A 16,886-nucleotide genomic window follows, 5' to 3' on the forward strand; every position below is an offset into this window, starting at 1 on the left:
ATCCATGTGCAGCCAACAAAAACGGCTGTCTGCTTCTGTGTTCCGTCATCATTTATTCGCCTGCGGAGCGTGCAGTCAGCTGTCAACATGGATTTAAAAGGACTACTCCGCGTCGCAATGTCAAATACATATTTGGAAAATAACAATTAGAATATTCATTTGAGCTTGCCTCTGTGCTTTATTTATTTTTTTGCTATTGAGGATCAGCGCGCAAACCATGACACATCAAAAGGGGAACACGGCTGAGGGATAAAAGTGCCGTTTGCGGATCCGGAGCCGCAGGATGCAGACCACTATAAGAAATAAATGGAGGCATTGGGTAAAGTACAGATAATTAGGTACATAAATGCTAAACGTTTTACGTGTTAGGTAGGACCACCCTTAAGCTTCTTTATATGCCCTCGGTGTATGATTCAGGCCTTGGCTGGGCCAACTTCCAAGTCCGGCAGACGTTCGACAACGTCTGCTCTGCGAAAGCTGAGCAGATAACTACGGTGAAAACGTTTAGCGGCAATGGAGAAAATGGACGTCGCGGATGTATGAACAGATCCCCGCACCCTCCCGGTCGCTATCTCGCATCCACGGGATGGAGATGACAAACAAAGCCGCTTGGTGTGTTCAAAGGAATCCGGCAACCCAACCCCAGCACGCCTACACTTATCTTACATCCCATTTTTTTCCCACTTTCATGTCTTTTTTTATGCCTCGGTGTTTCCAACAAAAGGGTTTTGTCTGTAAACTCCCAATTACCCTGCCGTTCCAACCTCCCCCAGACAGAGCTTTTTTGGATATCACACACACGCTTCTCTCCGTGCCAAGTAAACAAGTTTGGCCGTCACGTTGGCCTACATCCACTTTCTTGCGAGGCTTTGTTTGGATTTTTTAAGAAATGCTTTATGAAGGCGCTCTGCCGAAGAGTTCAGGTTGAGTTTAAGCGATTGCGGCCAACGCTCGGGATGGTTGAAGCGCCAGAGAGGAATCGACCCCGCGGCACCACAAGTACTCTTGGCAACTTTTTTTGGAAGTAAATCAATCACGGTGAGAAATGAAGGAAAAAAAAAAAAGAAATTGACTAATATATTTGAATTTAAAAAAATACATTGAAAAAAAAACACTAGACAACCCTGAAACTGGCTGATTGCAACCGGGTTGTAAAAACAAGGCAACATTTGGAAGGTGCAGCGCAGCTCTCCTGACATTATCCAGATACGGAACAGAACGAAACGGGACGGGACCGTGGAGCAAAACGTTGTGTTCGTTGCAAATTAATTACCATCCCTTTCCAGACAACAGGAGAGAAATCCAAAAGCAGCCGATTACACCGAGGTTGGAGAACTAGAACAGAAAGGAAGAAGACATTTTGTATCTCACCGCTGAATTAACCACCAGCGGATGCAATGCTTGAAGTCACTGTGTCTAAGTCGAGGCCCGAGGTCCAAATCTGGTCCACCACATTATTTTACTTGGCCCGCAAAAGCAAATCTAACTTGTGAAGTTCCATCAATTCCGAACCAAAATTTCAAATTGTTGTATATAAAACACCATCAGTCATTATGTTTGACTTCAGATTTGAAAACTAGTCATTCATTAATTTCTTGTGCGCTCTATATGTAATATGTGGAGGGGATTAAATATTCTAACGCATTCCTCAAATCACATAAAGGCCCACCGAGAAGAAACCAAGAAGAATCCTTGCTTCAACATGAGAGGACGGGCAGTGAAAAACTTGACGTTTCGTATAACTCAAGACATCGCGTCGATGTCCTTGAAGGGACAGGACAGGAATTCAACACGTCGGGGGGAAAAAAATAGCAAATAGTGGCAAGCCGAACAACAACCTGTGTAAAAAAAAGTGGAAAATTCCCTGTTGGGAAAAAAGTAGCCGTCCGTCTTCACGTTGAAGAAGACATTTTTGGAAGAGGCCTGAATTATCCTCAGTCATCTTGTCGTCTTGCGTTTGTGTTGTCAGTGCGCCCATTTTTCCTGTACCGGGACGGCAGCCTTCCACCACAGCTGGAAAGTACACGCTGTTATAGTAAGCAGGCTTTTCCAAATGAAATACACCGGCTCCGTTATATCCTAATTGGGTAATTGGCTCTTGTTAGCTCCTGGTTGAAGAAGCTCAGCCAGTTGCTCCGTAGTCAAAACGGCCGTTCAATCCAACAACAAGCCTTTTCAGTTCTGAGATTTTGAGAACGCTCGATTGTCTCGAACTAAACAGGACACAGACCGGAGGACTATACCGGCCTCAAAAACAAATTGTGTCTCTCGTTGCCTTGGGCCCTTCTCGTCCTTCACTTCATATCGATCACGCAAGGTGGTGGGAAGCCTTTATTGGGGGCAACTGATGCGATCCAAGTTCATTTGTGCAAGAAACAATCCTATTGTAGCTTTGTGTTTCTGACAGCTCAGGTCGGGGGACGTGTCTGGACAATGAACCTCTGAAACAAGACTTCCTGTACCCAACAGTGGCTCCGGGGCAGGTGTACGACGCCGACGAACAGTGCCGCTTCCAGTACGGTGCCTCTTCGCGCCAGTGCAAGTATGGGGTAAGAAAACCAGGACCTGGTCCAACGACTCTCGCCTCAGTCCCACTTCACCAAGACGTGGTGGTTTTGAGTTATGGATGCAGGAAGGTTTTGGGTATCTACACGAGGCTTTGTTTGGTCTATTTTTCCGACGACTTTGTACAATGTTTCCCTCAATGTCAAGATGAAGTTGTCATCTGTGGTTCAACCATGGCTTTGTGGTTCTTCCATCGAGCCACGCATCCCGCCCTTGTGTTTTTTTCTAATCACCAGCGTGTTCTCTTCTCCTCTGGCGTAAATCCATCAAGCCCGTATCGGCGTTGGCAAGGGCCCGGGTTGTTGACCTTTCATCCTCGGCAGCGAGAGCGGACGCAAGTGGCGTAGTTGCTTATTGAGAGCAGCTGGCAGTGGGAAGTGGTTGCAACCAGAGACGGGTAGTTTACCGCTTTGTTTAATCTGGAGGGAGACAGGGAGGGGGGGCATATTTACTGACCCAGTGGGTCATAATCTGCCCATCCAGATCACAACACTTTTTCATGGGCCAGTTCTAGCGAGCGTGATTGTTCTGTAAAAGCCTTTGAAGTTGGAACACGGAGGGAGACCTGGTGGGGTTTTCATGGACACTGCAAGAGCCAAACTTTCTGCTCGATCGTGTGAGGACAAAAGGGATGCCCCAATTCTGTCAGGAGAAAAGGGTTTGGGAACAACAAAATACGGCATGTTTTCATTCAAGACAAGTTTAGAACAGAGACTCCCAAACTGTGAAGCGAACTAGGGGTCATACGCAATTTGCTGAAGAGAATTTTTGGGTATGGACCTCATGTTCGAGACAGCAAAGGCGTGGAGACTGTCTGGACAAACACTGCAGTGTTTGTCCAGACAGTCAATGAGACTCAAGATATTTGAAAGGCCAGGGGGGTCATCTTGTCGACCCGGGAGCCCTGTCTCTCGACGCAACCGGTCTCGGTGGAGAGGTGAGCGAGCTTTAGTCACGACTGACTCAAAACACCAGGACTTCATCCAGATTTAAACACAAATGACCTCTTTGCAGACTAATGAATCACATAAACTCGCCGCGTTACGACCGTCCAGAAGACTGTTGGTAGCATCAATTGTTCCCTGGTCATTTTCCCCGTGCCTGCATGGGATTTCTATGTCAGAATTCCGGTTCATGTGTTCTGACCAACTGCTTTTGGCTTCTTTCCTAGGAAGTGTGTCGAGAGCTCTGGTGCCTTAGCAAAAGCAACCGCTGTGTTACGAACAGTATTCCTGCCGCCGAGGGAACGCTGTGCCAGACGGGGAGTATCGAGAAAGGGGTAAGTAAGTTTGTTCTTCGGTCCTACTGGCTTGCTAGGGGTCGGCCTCACACATTGTGCGATTTTTCTGAATCGTGTCGCGTTTCATTGTGACCGGCGCATTATCCTCGTGTAGCATTGCATTGTGAGCAGGTGTGTTTGTATTGTTCAATCGCAATTAAAAATAAGCAGATATTACATAGATTAGAATCGGAAATGTCAAATCGGTTTCGGACCAGGTTTCTGGAATGGATTTTGGTCGAAAACCCAGGTTCGACTGTATATGAAATCTTATCACGTGGCGACATGTGGTAGGTGGCAATGTGTGAAAGATTGGTAGCAAATTTTCAACTTAAGAATAGTTTTGCCACCTTTGTACACTAGAGAGGCAAGCTTGACGTCACCGGTGAGATGTCCGTAGCAGCCAGGTTAGGGTTGGACAGTTTTAACGCGGATTACGGCGGTTATTATGGGCGGATGGTTGGCGGGCTAAAAGGGAAGAATGGGAGAGTGTCACGAGCTGTCAGTGGCCATTAGCATTAGCTCAGTGGAGCCTTTGAGGGTTGGGGCCCGCGGACAGGGTCCTGGACAACACAGGGGGCCCCAGGTTGAGCCGGGGGGCTTTTGGAAGCGCTTTTGGGGCACTTTTTAGTGCCGCAATAGTTTCAAAGGAACATGACTGTCAGCCGTTTCTCACCCGCCGTGTAATGAAGAGAGGCCGGGCCAACAGGAAAGGGCAGGGGTGGGAAAGGGGGGAGGATGGCGAGGGCAGGGGCGGCTATAAGTGGAGGGGAGACAGACAAAAAGTGACCCACTGAACTGAGCCTCTTATTTGCGCTCACCTTGCTGGAGGATGTTGTGTAACACCATTCTCAGACCTTCAGTATTTTCATCCTGCGTCTTTCTTATGTCTTCACCTATAGACCTCCTAGAGCCCCGACTCAGCTTTCTTACTGTGGCATAGGTGTTATTGGTGACAACGATGCTCTCCAAAACTAGCTGACATTGTGGCGGATAAGTGCGACTGTAGAATGTGGCACTCAAATTCCGTATTGCAAAACTCAGAATTTACTTCACATAGTCTTGAATCAGTAGTTAAAGGTCGAGAGCTGGTTGACATGATGCAGAGAAGGAAGGTAGACATACTGTATGTCCAGGAGACCAGGTGGAAAGGGAGCAAGGCTAGACACTCAGGGTTTAAGTTGTTCTATCATGGTGAAGACAGAAAGAGAAATGGAGTTGGGGTTATCTTAAAAGAGGAGTTTGTTAGGAATGTCTTAGAAGTAAAAAGAGTATCGGATAGAATGATGAGCCTGAAGCTAGAAATTGAAGGTGTGATGTTCAATGTGGTTTGTGGGTAGGCCCCACAAGTAGGATGTGCGCTGGCGGAAAAGGAGACATTTTGGTTGGACTTTGATGAAGTCATACAGAACATCCCGAGAGGTGAGAGCGTTGTAATTGGTGGAGACTTCAATGGACATGTTGGCGCAGGAAACAAAGATGATGAGGAGGTGATGGGCAGGTTTGGACTCCAGATGAGTAATGTGGAAGGACAGATGGTGGTTGACTTTGCTAAGAGAATGGAAATGGCTATTGTGAATACTTTCTTTCAGAAGAGACAGGAACATAGGGTGACCTATAAGAGTGGAGGCAGAAGTACACAGGTAGACTACATTTTGTGTCAACGGCGCCATATAAAGGAAATCAGTGACTGCAAAGTAGTGGTTGGTGAGCGTGTAGCCAGACAGCATAGGTTGGTGGTGTGTAGGATGACGCTGGCAGCGAGGAAGATGAAGAAACCAAAGGGCTCTTAACCCACTGACACAGTTGGTGAAACAAAACAGATTCGTTCAGATCTCCCAACAAGCTTAGCAATGCAGCTTTGCACCCTCCCTTGGCGCCAGGCCTCCCAGTCCCCTTACAACCAACATCCCGCAAGACACAAAGAAACAAAAGAGCTCTTCTTCCCCATTCGATAAAATGGCTGAGTAAGTCGTCAAGCTTACACCAATGATTCCCAACCACTTAGTGTGCCGCGAAAATAGCTAGCTTGAAGCTAAAGCGCTAAAGCAATGCGCTTGTTTTAAACATGTAACGTGAAATTCTCCAGGTTTACTGTATGGTAAGCTTGACAGTAAACTTCAGCTGGGAGATGCATTAAACAACATGAAGCCTCTTTTTTTTTCAAGAATATTTGCTCACCCTCTGCCAAAGTGAGGTGAGTTCCCAACTACGCTCGTAGCGCCAACTTTGGCTCACAAGTCGGCTCATATCTCAAAGCGTGTGCAAGTCGGGTCACTCTTAAGTCAAGGCGCCTTTGTCCCCAGGATTTGCAGAGCTTTCATCCTGACCCACAAAACTATTGACTTACTCAGCAAATTCAAGAAAGTCAAGCCAAGATAGACGTTGTGACAAATACTCAATGATAAAAAAAAAAAAAAAACAAGGCAAGCGAGCTGAGTCAGACATAAAAGCCCTACAAGGACGGCTGCAGAAGTGGACGAATACGTCAATGAAATGATGGGCTGAGTCATGGCGCGATTGGGAGTTAGTGTGTGTTTAAAAGGGCTTGAAGAAGGATCGCGCATGTGTTGCCTTAGGGGGGGAAAAAAGTAATCAGTCAAGCGCTGTGTAGTCTACATTTCATTTCGAAGCAAATTTACAGCCTAGACGGGACGCTTGAAAAACAATCAAACTGACACTTGTGCTGTCCCTGCTGGTCAGAAGTTGCCTAGCTTATCGTATTTTCCCGGCTTCCCCGTAGTGGTGCTACCAGGGTGAGTGCGTGTCCTTCGGGACCTGGCCGCAGAGCGAGGACGGAGATTGGGGTGCTTGGTCCACGTGGGGGGAGTGCAGCCGGACGTGTGGTGGTGGCGTCTCCTCGTCCGCGAGGCAGTGTGACAGCCCAGCGTAAGTAGGCAAAGTAAGCCACAGCCAGCGAAACACACAACGCACCCAAGCCTGTGTGAGACCCACCTGACTCATTTTCACTCTGCCTTATTTAACTCTTTCACTGCCAGACGATGTGCAAAAACGTGTCCACTCCAATGTTTTTGTCATTGTCACTCGAATTCCAAGCCCCACAGAATATTGACTTTTAGGACTACATCAACATTCAATACAGTGTTAGAAACCTTGGACTGTCCTCTTTCATCAGAAAAAAATAGTTAATTCCAAAGTCACAGAGTCTGGAGTTATCTGAGCTTGAAATGGGGGCAGCTGTACAAAAGGCAATACAATACATACATATTGATTTATATAACACTTAATAACAGCTGAAGCTGCAACAATGCGCTAACATGGACAAAAGGTAAATGCTGCCCTATCGTGGAAGGGGAAAAACCATTGCCAGAGGTCTGACCAGCGCTTTATCGGCACCCAAACAAGAAAAATGTAATTCGGGAATGGCGCTCCACGTGTCACACTTTCCAATTCCCGAATAAATTTGGAAATGGCCGCGAAGTAGTTAATTCGCAACGCGCCAAGTCAGCGCGGGGTGGGCGGCAAGGGGGGTTCCCTTAGACTGGGTTTCCTGTGATCAGCATAGATGCAACTCTGTCTGGGCCGTGTGTTTGCTGAGGTTGTTGCCATGACGAACAATGATGTCATCTCTCATTCGAGTGTCCCGTTCCCCACTCAGGCCTTCCGGGGGAGGAAAATACTGCTTGGGGGAGAGGAAACGCTACAGGTCCTGTAACACTGCTGTGAGTTTCTCTTCTTCTTCTTGTGCAACCCGAACCCTGCAGGGGGGCTTTTGCTACACTTTCTGGTCAAGGTCTTTCAAAGGTCAGTCCACAGCTTCCTGACTTCCCGTCTCGGTGGAAGTCCGGTGAGACAGAGATTGAAAAAAAATTAAAATAAAACGTAGTGATTCAGTATTCCCGTGTGGGATCATTCCCGACAAACGCATTGCTCTTGACACTTCCTTGGAGCGCAAGCGGACGACAGCTCGCTCTTTACGGCGTGAAAAGCTACAGGCCCAAAGGGGGGTTTGGAGCTTCAACACTTCAGATAAATATTTAACGTGGCCACGTGTCCACATCCCACCTCGGATTTTTTTTCCTTGCCAATGCACAAATCAGAATCATCTTTATTGGCCATGTCTGTCAAAAACGACACAAGGAATTTGGACCTGCGGTCGCTCTCGTACCAATGCTGAGCCGCCATTTATCGCGGATAAGACCCACCCACGATCCATGAAAATATGGAGAAACCATATAAAAGTATTTGACAATTCAATTTATGAATGCCTAATTTATTAAACGACAAATTATCGTCTGTTTTCAACTCGCCGCTGCCAAGGAATGGGATACATTCTGGTCACATGACTTTCAGTAAATGAAGAAAAACATTCTCAGTCAGGCCGTTTTTCAAAACGATGCACAGGGTGCTTTGCTTTAAGCTGTTTATCGGTCACTTAGTGAGTTCAGTCGAGGGGGGGGAGGCAGAGGGGCTTCATTATAAATGTCAAGTCAAGTTGGGCCAGCATCCCGTCAAATCCAGTTACATGCGTTCCCGGGCCAGGTTGCATCAGGTAAAGCAGCGTCGGATTACAAGACGGGTTAAGTCGGGTCGCCTGTGGTCGCCACCTCAGTTGTCAAAGGACAATCTGCGCATCATTTGTTCTGCGCCGCCACGCATACATCCGTCTTCTGCCGCTTATCCGAGGTCAGTTCAGCCCAGACTTCCCTGTCCCCAGCCACTTCTTCCAGCTCTTCCTGGTGGATCCTGAGGCATTCCCAGTGCAGCTGGGTGACATAGTCTTTCCAGCGCATCCTGTGTCGTCCCGGGGGTCTTCTGCCAGTGGGGCAAGACTTCACCACGGAGGCCTCCAGGAGGCATCCTAATCGGCCACATGTATCCGGAATCTGGTTCTTTGGGACACGATCCATAGCTCGTGACTATAGATGAGGGTTGGGACGTAGATGGACCGGTAAATTGAGATCTTCAGCTTTTTGGCTTCTTCACGACGACAGATCAATACAAAGTCCGCATCACAGCAGACGCCGCATCATTCCGCTTGTCGATCTCTCGCTCGTTCCTCCCCTCATTCGTGAATAAAACTCCCAGATACTTAAACTCCTCCACTTGGGGCAAGATCTCTTCCCCGAGGGCAGTCCACCCTTTTCCCACTGAGAACCATTGTCTCAGATTTGGAGGTGCTGATTCTCATCCCAACCGCTTCACATTCGGCAGCGAAACGCTAATTAGAGTTGAAAAGCCCAACTGTGTGTATTTGTTAAAATCATTTGTAGCTCTTTCATTTTTCGGTGGTCAATCAAAAGTGGAAAGAATTGAATGCCACAGATTAGAATTTGTCAACCCACCCCAAAAATATGTCTTTTGTCTATTTTTATGTGTGTTAGGCCTGTCTTTTGGGATCCCGCGATTTCCGGGAGAAGCAGTGCGGCGACTTTGACGGCATGCCATTCCGAGGGAAGTACTACAACTGGAAACCTTACACTGGCGGTGGGTTCAACAAAATCATGGAAATTTTCAATGGCAGTTAAAACTCAGAGTTATGCTCTCGTCCTGACGTAGGATTCTGATCCTAATAGAACATTGGAGTGCTGAAATAAGGGTCAAGATGCCCGTTTAGCTACCGGTTGGGTAGAAGCACCCGTGACTCAAGCCAAACGGTGCCACAGTTTTTACAATCAAGACCTGAATTTGACACATCTGGTCTTCTCTCAATGGAAAATTTTAGCCCCATCAGAAGATTCTCCTCTCAATGGAAGATTTTAGCCTCACCAGAAAGACCCTGTTCCAATATTCTTATTTTTTTCAAATTTCCAAAATGTTGTGTATATAAATATTGCTTATTATCCAAATAAGGTAAAGCTTGATTCACAGGGGGCGTCAAGCCGTGCGCCCTCAACTGCCTAGCCGAGGGATACAATTTCTACACCGAGCGCTCTCCGGCTGTCATTGACGGCACGCGATGCCAAGCCGACTCCCTGGACATTTGCATCAACGGCGAGTGTAAGGTGAGCCCGCTACTTCCTGGCTTCATGATAAAAGGCTACGTGAAGAACTGCAATGAGAGGATGACTCTGTGTACGACCACGTATGAGTTACACGATACGTAGGGAATAAATGTTTTCTTGTGTTGCAGCACGTGGGTTGCGACAACGTGCTGGCGTCGGACGCCAAAGAGGATCGATGCCGAGTGTGCGGCGGCGACGGAAGTGCCTGCGAGGCCACAGAGGGACTATTCAACAACTCTCTACCCCGAGGAGGTCAAATATTTTCAATCAATACATAAAAACAAATGCGTATGTGGTAATTTCAAAATGGTGGGAAAAAAATAAAACGCCAAAGCCCATAAAGGCAGTTGAAGTTAGCAATGTGGAATCTGGTAGACATTTTCTGTTATGAGTTGGCCGCGCAAGAAAGTCGTGGTGACGTGACGTGGTCTGGAAGTGACAAACATCTTTGTCCTTCTATGGTGGGCTGAGCGTGTGCATCTAAAAATACCTGTGACACGTCCTCCTGCTTTTTGTCCTTTTTTGGACCATTTGGCCTTTTCATTTTGACTGCATTCTATACATCCACTCATTAAAAAATGATGTCACACTGCACTTCTCTTGCAGGCTACATGGAGGTGGTCCAGATCCCCAAAGGTTCCGTTCACATTGAGATTCGAGAGGTTACCGTATCCAAGAACTACATCGGTAAGTTGCCATCCATGGCAGGCCGTTGTGCATCTGGTATAAAATTTATCACAGTCCCATCACGCGGTCACTTATATTTTTGAGAAATATCAGCCCAAGCGCATTCCATTCTTTAATTGTAAGCACCAAGGATTTTTTATTTATGGCACTCTACTGAAACAGTCAAGGTTCTATCCTCTGTGGTTGCTTTTACATTGCCCTTTTTCGGGACTGCGCAGTTACAACGGAAGCATTCCGCTTCGAAGTATACAGGCTGAATAAGGCCATGACATCACTGTGTTCTTATTGGCCGACGGACGTAGGCATTTAAGCGATGCGCCAAACAATTCCAAGGCATACGGCCGTATCCCGGTTTGAAGTGAGAGAGCTAGACGCAGCTGCCCGCTGACAAGGTCATAAAAATCCATAATATACAGTCCTCATATGTTCATCGCCACATTATTTATATTGCATTACGTTACACGCCTATCCCAAAGCCAAAATCAAAACTAGATGATAATTCCTACAGTTCAAAGGCGTCCATTTAGTTCCTGGAACTAAAACATTCCAATTATTACATACAACATATGTTAGCAGTACGTACCAAGATCTGAATTTTCCCGAGAATTTCGTCTGATGCGCGTTTCAACAGCGGGAATGTAACCCTGAACGAGCACCATGATGCCTTTTTGACGACAGGAGCCGTTCCGGGGTAATTTACCCGCAGTTCTTGGAAAGGAAAGGTTTTGATGAGATACATGTACATTAGCGATGCCAAGACCTGTAATTTCCCTGGAGCTTCCCCTGGAAATGTAGCTTAATAGCACATTTTGGCAGAAGAAACTTGACCAAAGTTGATCTTATGCAGCACTCGCAACGCATCCTGGCTTATTTTTCTCCCCTGGAACAATTTATGACTAATCTGTGACGAGCTTGCAAACCTTTTCACCAATTGTACACACAACAGCACTCACAATCAGTGCCAGATGTGTGCAGTTCTGTCCGAGTCGTAAACACGTGATGCCGGGATTCTTTCACATGCGTTCAGGGAGCGCGGTTTGTTTTGACAACCGCAAAGCGGGATGTCGTTGAGCAGATTAGCGGCGCCTTTCACCTGAAATCTTTTCCCACACATCTGCGTCTGTCTACGAGGACAGAGGCTTGTCGGACGGCTCGAAAGACGAACGGGTTGGATGACATCACACCCGCTGATTGTCTCCACCTGTAGACTCCTCAGCTACCGTGCACATCTGCTTCTGGTTCTCGGCCTCTCCGAAATTGCTCGGTTCGCTTGTCGTGATTATCTCGCAGCAAATAAAAGTATTTTGAAAGGGCTTTCCCATACTCAAATCTTACATAGGTCAGAGAACAGCGATGATTGGCGAGGTGACATGTCTTTACCAAAAATTCCGCCCCGGAAGTGAATTAGGCACATGAAATTTGATCAACGAGTCTTTCACCATTAAAACCAGGCAAAAATCGAAAGTCTGTACAATCTCATTAGTTCTTTTCGTAAACCATCTCTGTGGCCATAGCCTGTTATCAAAGTTTGATCATGGTTCTGAGGACTGGTCTATTCGCCCTTTCCTTCCAGCTTTGAAATCCGAGGGAGACGACTATTACATCAACGGCGCGTGGACCATCGACTGGCCGAGGAAGTTCGACATCGCAGGCACCGCCTTCCACTACAAGAGGCCTACCGATGAACCTGAGTCTTTAGAGGCCCTCGGGGCAACGACAGAGAACCTGATTGTCATGGTAACACTGAAGCCAATCAGTTCAGAGACTGTGTGGCTTGGCGGAAACCAAATTTTCTCTCCCCTTCGTCACAGATCCTCCTCCAGGAACAAAATCAGGGCATCCGCTACAGGTTCAACGTGCCTATTCAGCGCACGGGAAGCGGCGACAACGAGGTGGGCTTTTCCTGGTACCACCTGCCATGGTCCGAGTGTTCAGCGACGTGCGCCGGAGGTAAGGCAATCATTTTCAATTTGATTGTCTGCTCCGTATGAATATTTGAATATAGTGGAGTCCTCATCACGTGTTGGAAAGTTTTTGTCATGGAACATGACCACGTATAAGTATGCAACACAAAAAACACGTCCATCTTTTACCATTCGCACAGTGTAAACGACATATGCATGTCAAGAACCTGGAAAACCAAGGACCCCTCTCATCAACACAACTCATTTATTGAGCAAGGGGAACGAGTGCCATAAATACATCCATCTCTGCATCGTCACGCCCGTCAGACTAGTTTTTGATTTGCTACCGTTTCTCATCATAGCTGCCAATGGACGACAAGTGTTACCTCCGGGGGAGAGCAACTCTGGCTACATCTCCCAAGCATGTAACAAACAGGTGTCCAAAGGGTGCCATCTCTAAATTGTGACTCAGGTAGTCTCATGCAATTTTGGTGCATTTCATCAAGGGCAGACACATACTCACTATGGTACCATTTTGTACTCTCTGTGGTATTTCCACTGATGCACTTTCTATACCACTTAATGTCTAAGGCAGTGGTTCTTAAACTTGTTGGAGGCACCAAACCCCACCAGTTTCATATGCTCATTCATCGAACTCTTCTTTCAATAAATGTGCCTACTAACTGCAGACTAGACTGAGGGGTGGACCTCTGCGGCGGAGGATCCACCCTGAGACCGACTCACCGAACCCATAGGGTTCGATCCAACCCAGTTTAAGAACCACTGCTCTAAGCTATCCGCATGTCTTTCCCACCCCTCATGGTGATCAGGTTCCCAGAAGCAGGAGGTGGTGTGCAAGCGACTAGATGACAACTCGGTGGTCCAGAACAGCTACTGCGACCATGACGGCAAGCCCCCCGACAATCAGCGGGACTGCAATAGCGAGCCCTGCCCTCCCGAGTACGTCAAAATGGGCATTTGTGGGGGGATACATTCTAGAACCATCAGTGAAAATTTGGGAAATTGAAGAGAAAAAAACAGCATCATCAAAAGCAAAATGAAATAACCTGTCCTTAAATAAACTCAGAAGTCTTCCATAAAAAGTGATATCAGTTGGCTTTTGCCCTTAAAAAAAGTGTGTGGAGGAAAATCATAAAACAAGCAGATTTACAACTTTCCGCGCTCACCCGGCGCCAATAATATGCAGACTGGAGAGAGAGACCACCTGTGTTTGATGCTCTTGGCATAAGCGTGCGCACAGGTGCGAGGCGACACAGCAGCCAAGTGGTGCTAAGTGTGACGCTAGCAGAAACCCCTTTTTTTCTGTGCTTAAAAGCATGCTGGTTGCTCATCTGGATCCACTCCTCGGAGTACAGGCGCTTCGACGGATCTTTTACAAGCTAGCGCAGATGTTTAAATATGGCAATCGAAGCGTGCATGATAATGTCATATCAACCACATCGTCAAATAATGCAGCAACGGTTGTGTCAGCAATGCTGCATTTTTGACGGAAAACAAATATGCAAGAATGTTTTTTGCCGCTGTTTGTTCTGTAGGCCCTCGTAGACACAATCGAGCTTCGCATTGAGTCTTTGTATTTCTGCGCCCTAACAGGTGGTTCATTGGGGAATGGTCAGAATGTGCTAAGACATGTGACGGAGGCCTACGGACCAGGACGGTCCTGTGCATCAGGAAGATCGGGCCAGACGAAGAGGAGACCCTGGGGGACACTCACTGTCTCACGCACAGACCCATTGAGCAAGAGGCCTGTAACAACCAGTCCTGCCCGCCTAAATGGATCACTTTGGACTGGTCTGAGGTAAACCGTCGGCCAGAGCTCATGTCCTAACAAATCAGCTTTCCCTTTTCAATTGGCATTAACGAGAAAAAAAACATGGACGTGTACCGATTTGCGGTCCTTGTTTTTAGTGTACGCCCAAATGCGGGGCCGGCTTCAAGCATCGCATCGCCTTGTGCAAGAGCAGTGACCTGAGCAAAACTTTCCCGCCCGCCCACTGTCCGAGCCACAACAAGCCGCCGGTTCGAATTCGCTGCAGCATCGGCCGCTGTCCTCCTCCGCGCTGGATCCCTGGCGAATGGGGGCAGGTGCGTGCCCCCCCCCACAAATATATGTATCGAGACAGACAGACCGACCGACAGACCGACCGACCAACCGATAGACAGACCGACAGAAAGACCGACCGACAGACTGAGCGACCGACGGATAGATATGAATTAGATAGATAGATAGATAGATAGATAGATAGATAGATAGATAGATAGATAGATAGATAGATAGATAGATAGATAGATAGATAGATAGATAGATAGATAGATAGATAGAGATATATAAATCTCCATTTTCTTGCAGTGCTCAGCGCAGTGCGGCCTGGGCCAACAGATGCGTATAGTGCAGTGCCTATCCTACACGGGGCAGCCATCCAGTGAGTGCGCCGACGCCCTCCGGCCCGCCACCATGCAGCAATGCGAGAGCAAGTGCGACGCCACGCCCATCTCCAATGGCGACGGTAAGACACTCAAGTCAAGTGTGTTGAGAAAATAAAAAGGGAAAAAGTTTAAAATAATTGTACAACAAAAAAATGAATAATCCTGGAAAGCATAATTCGATGCCGTTTCTAAAATACTAAAAAACGAGTCCACTTAGCATTTTAGCTCTGATATCGATGATAACTGATTTTCATGTGTTTATAGCATAATTCCAATTCAGTCACAGTAGAAATAAAGAATAGAGCATACATTTATAGTTTAACAGATTCTATTTTGTTTTGGTTCATTACAGTGTTACGCTTGCACTTTTTAATCACAGCAGGGCTGGCCTGGAAAAGCGTGAGCGAGCCAGTTAATGGGATAAGCCGCGGGCTAATTGTCGCTTCACGGACGGCGGTGAGGCAACGTCTGGTCTCATTGGGCTCGGCCCAGGTGGGGGCCCGCGCCTAATAAGGGAAGACACTCAGATCATGATAAGGCATTTGGAGCCGCAGTGCACTTTGTGTGTGCGCGCGCGAGTCGTGGCAGTGAGCCCGGAGAGCCGAGCGGGCCAGAATCCTTTCGGTCTTCACCTCGGCATCCAAGTCGAGCTGCCGTGTTCCCCGAGGGAGGTTTTCGACGCATAAGTATTAAAATTACGTGTGAGTCACCGCAGCGGGCGGTTCTTCAAGTTATTTTTAGACCTAGGCCTTTGCAATCGGCTCAAGGGTGAAGTCGTACGCTATGTTAGAGGTGTAAGGAGACCAGATGTGGTGTGTAACTTCACTGCTGTGAAAAGTCAATTTCTCCCTGTGACTGTAAAGTGACCTTGAGAGGTTTGAAAGGCGCTTAGAAATGAAATCGCTTATTATTGTTATTATATTACGAATAAAGGCTAATCCCAGTGTCTGAAACTCATGACAAAAAGTTACCGGACAACTCTGAAAAGTTGCCTGCCCAGCCATAAAGTTGCCTGCCCTATTTTTCCCAACTTGAAACACAATAAGACGACTAATCGCAAAAAAAAACATTGTTGCAAAGTATTAAGGATTGATAATGAGAATATATAACAGAACAACACTTTCAAATGTACCTACCACAAATACTCCCTTGCTTAATTTATCGTTAATATCCCTTGCTGATGATTTTGCTCCAGTTGTGGTTTGTCCATGCACTGTTCGGCATGTTGCACAATGCAATGTTTGCATTGCATCGTCTGCTACAAGCTACGTGAACTCCTCTTTCCACGATGCTTATAATGTACGTTTACATTTTGTAGCGTCATAAATTTTGTTAGCTTCTTTTGAATCTTCTGGGGCTATGACGCTCTGGAAAGTCCGGAAGAACAATGTTATCCGATGCTTCTGATTGGCTGCCGAATATCTGTGACGGACGGGTGTCACAGCGGTGACTGTCTTGAGCTCCACGTTGCTGCCGTCTTAATAATTCCAGACGCGTGGATGTGTCTTTTTATTTATTTTATTGCTGCAACACAGTATGGCAGAAGGGATAGGTGAGATCGCATGGGTTTTGTTTTGTGAATAACATATGACTTCCCCAAGTAGCTCTCCATATGCAAAACATTGTACATAAATCAAAATGAACAAGGTGTGATCGTATAGGGGTTATTTACAGAAAAGGGAAATACAACTCAAGTTCACTGTTATTTACATGATGTCCCTGAACGCATCACATGCCGAGGCGGCGCAACCAACGTGGTGCGGTGCATGATAATGCCGGCAACAGCGAAATTCCACTCGACAAAACTTGAATTAAATGACGATACAAAAAGTAATCTGGACTCAAAAGGAATCGGGGAAATAATTAGATACACTACATAGTACAAAAGGTAAAACAAAAATATTGTAATGAAAATGCAAGTTAATCCACACCATCTGAGAAATGCGACTCACTTTACGACTTCCCCAAGTAGCTCTGAATTGAGCTACGGGGGAACTAGTTCCACACTGTGCACCGTTGCGTCACTTCCATCATAAT

At 46.8% G+C, this 16,886-nt stretch overlaps 1 protein-coding gene across 3 annotated transcripts in view; it reads left to right on the forward strand.

Annotated features, from left to right (window-relative positions):
- Positions 1 to 16,886, forward strand: part of adamts6 (ADAM metallopeptidase with thrombospondin type 1 motif, 6) — a 32,291-nt gene that overhangs the window by 14,400 nt on the left and 1,005 nt on the right. For 2 of the 3 annotated variants that reach the window (XM_089021163.1, XM_089021165.1), the window contains 14 exons: positions 2,408 to 2,549; positions 3,737 to 3,844; positions 6,588 to 6,733; positions 7,464 to 7,527; positions 9,190 to 9,292; positions 9,677 to 9,810; positions 9,939 to 10,062; positions 10,417 to 10,497; positions 12,071 to 12,234; positions 12,309 to 12,447; positions 13,232 to 13,361; positions 14,016 to 14,220; positions 14,331 to 14,507; positions 14,773 to 14,929. In XM_089021163.1, the coding sequence (XP_088877289.1) occupies positions 2,408 to 2,549; positions 3,737 to 3,844; positions 6,588 to 6,733; positions 7,464 to 7,527; positions 9,190 to 9,292; positions 9,677 to 9,810; positions 9,939 to 10,062; positions 10,417 to 10,497; positions 12,071 to 12,234; positions 12,309 to 12,447; positions 13,232 to 13,361; positions 14,016 to 14,220; positions 14,331 to 14,507; positions 14,773 to 14,929 (1,874 nt within the window). The remainder of the gene's footprint in view (positions 1 to 2,407; positions 2,550 to 3,736; positions 3,845 to 6,587; positions 6,734 to 7,463; positions 7,528 to 9,189; positions 9,293 to 9,676; positions 9,811 to 9,938; positions 10,063 to 10,416; positions 10,498 to 12,070; positions 12,235 to 12,308; positions 12,448 to 13,231; positions 13,362 to 14,015; positions 14,221 to 14,330; positions 14,508 to 14,772; positions 14,930 to 16,886) is intronic. The other variant, XM_089021164.1, reaches the window with a different exon arrangement.

The sequence above is a fragment of the Hippocampus bargibanti genome, linkage group LG18 (genome assembly GCF_051943395.1).
Source record: "Hippocampus bargibanti isolate YZ-2025 linkage group LG18, ASM5194339v1, whole genome shotgun sequence".
Classification (NCBI taxonomy): Eukaryota; Metazoa; Chordata; class Actinopteri; order Syngnathiformes; family Syngnathidae; genus Hippocampus; species Hippocampus bargibanti.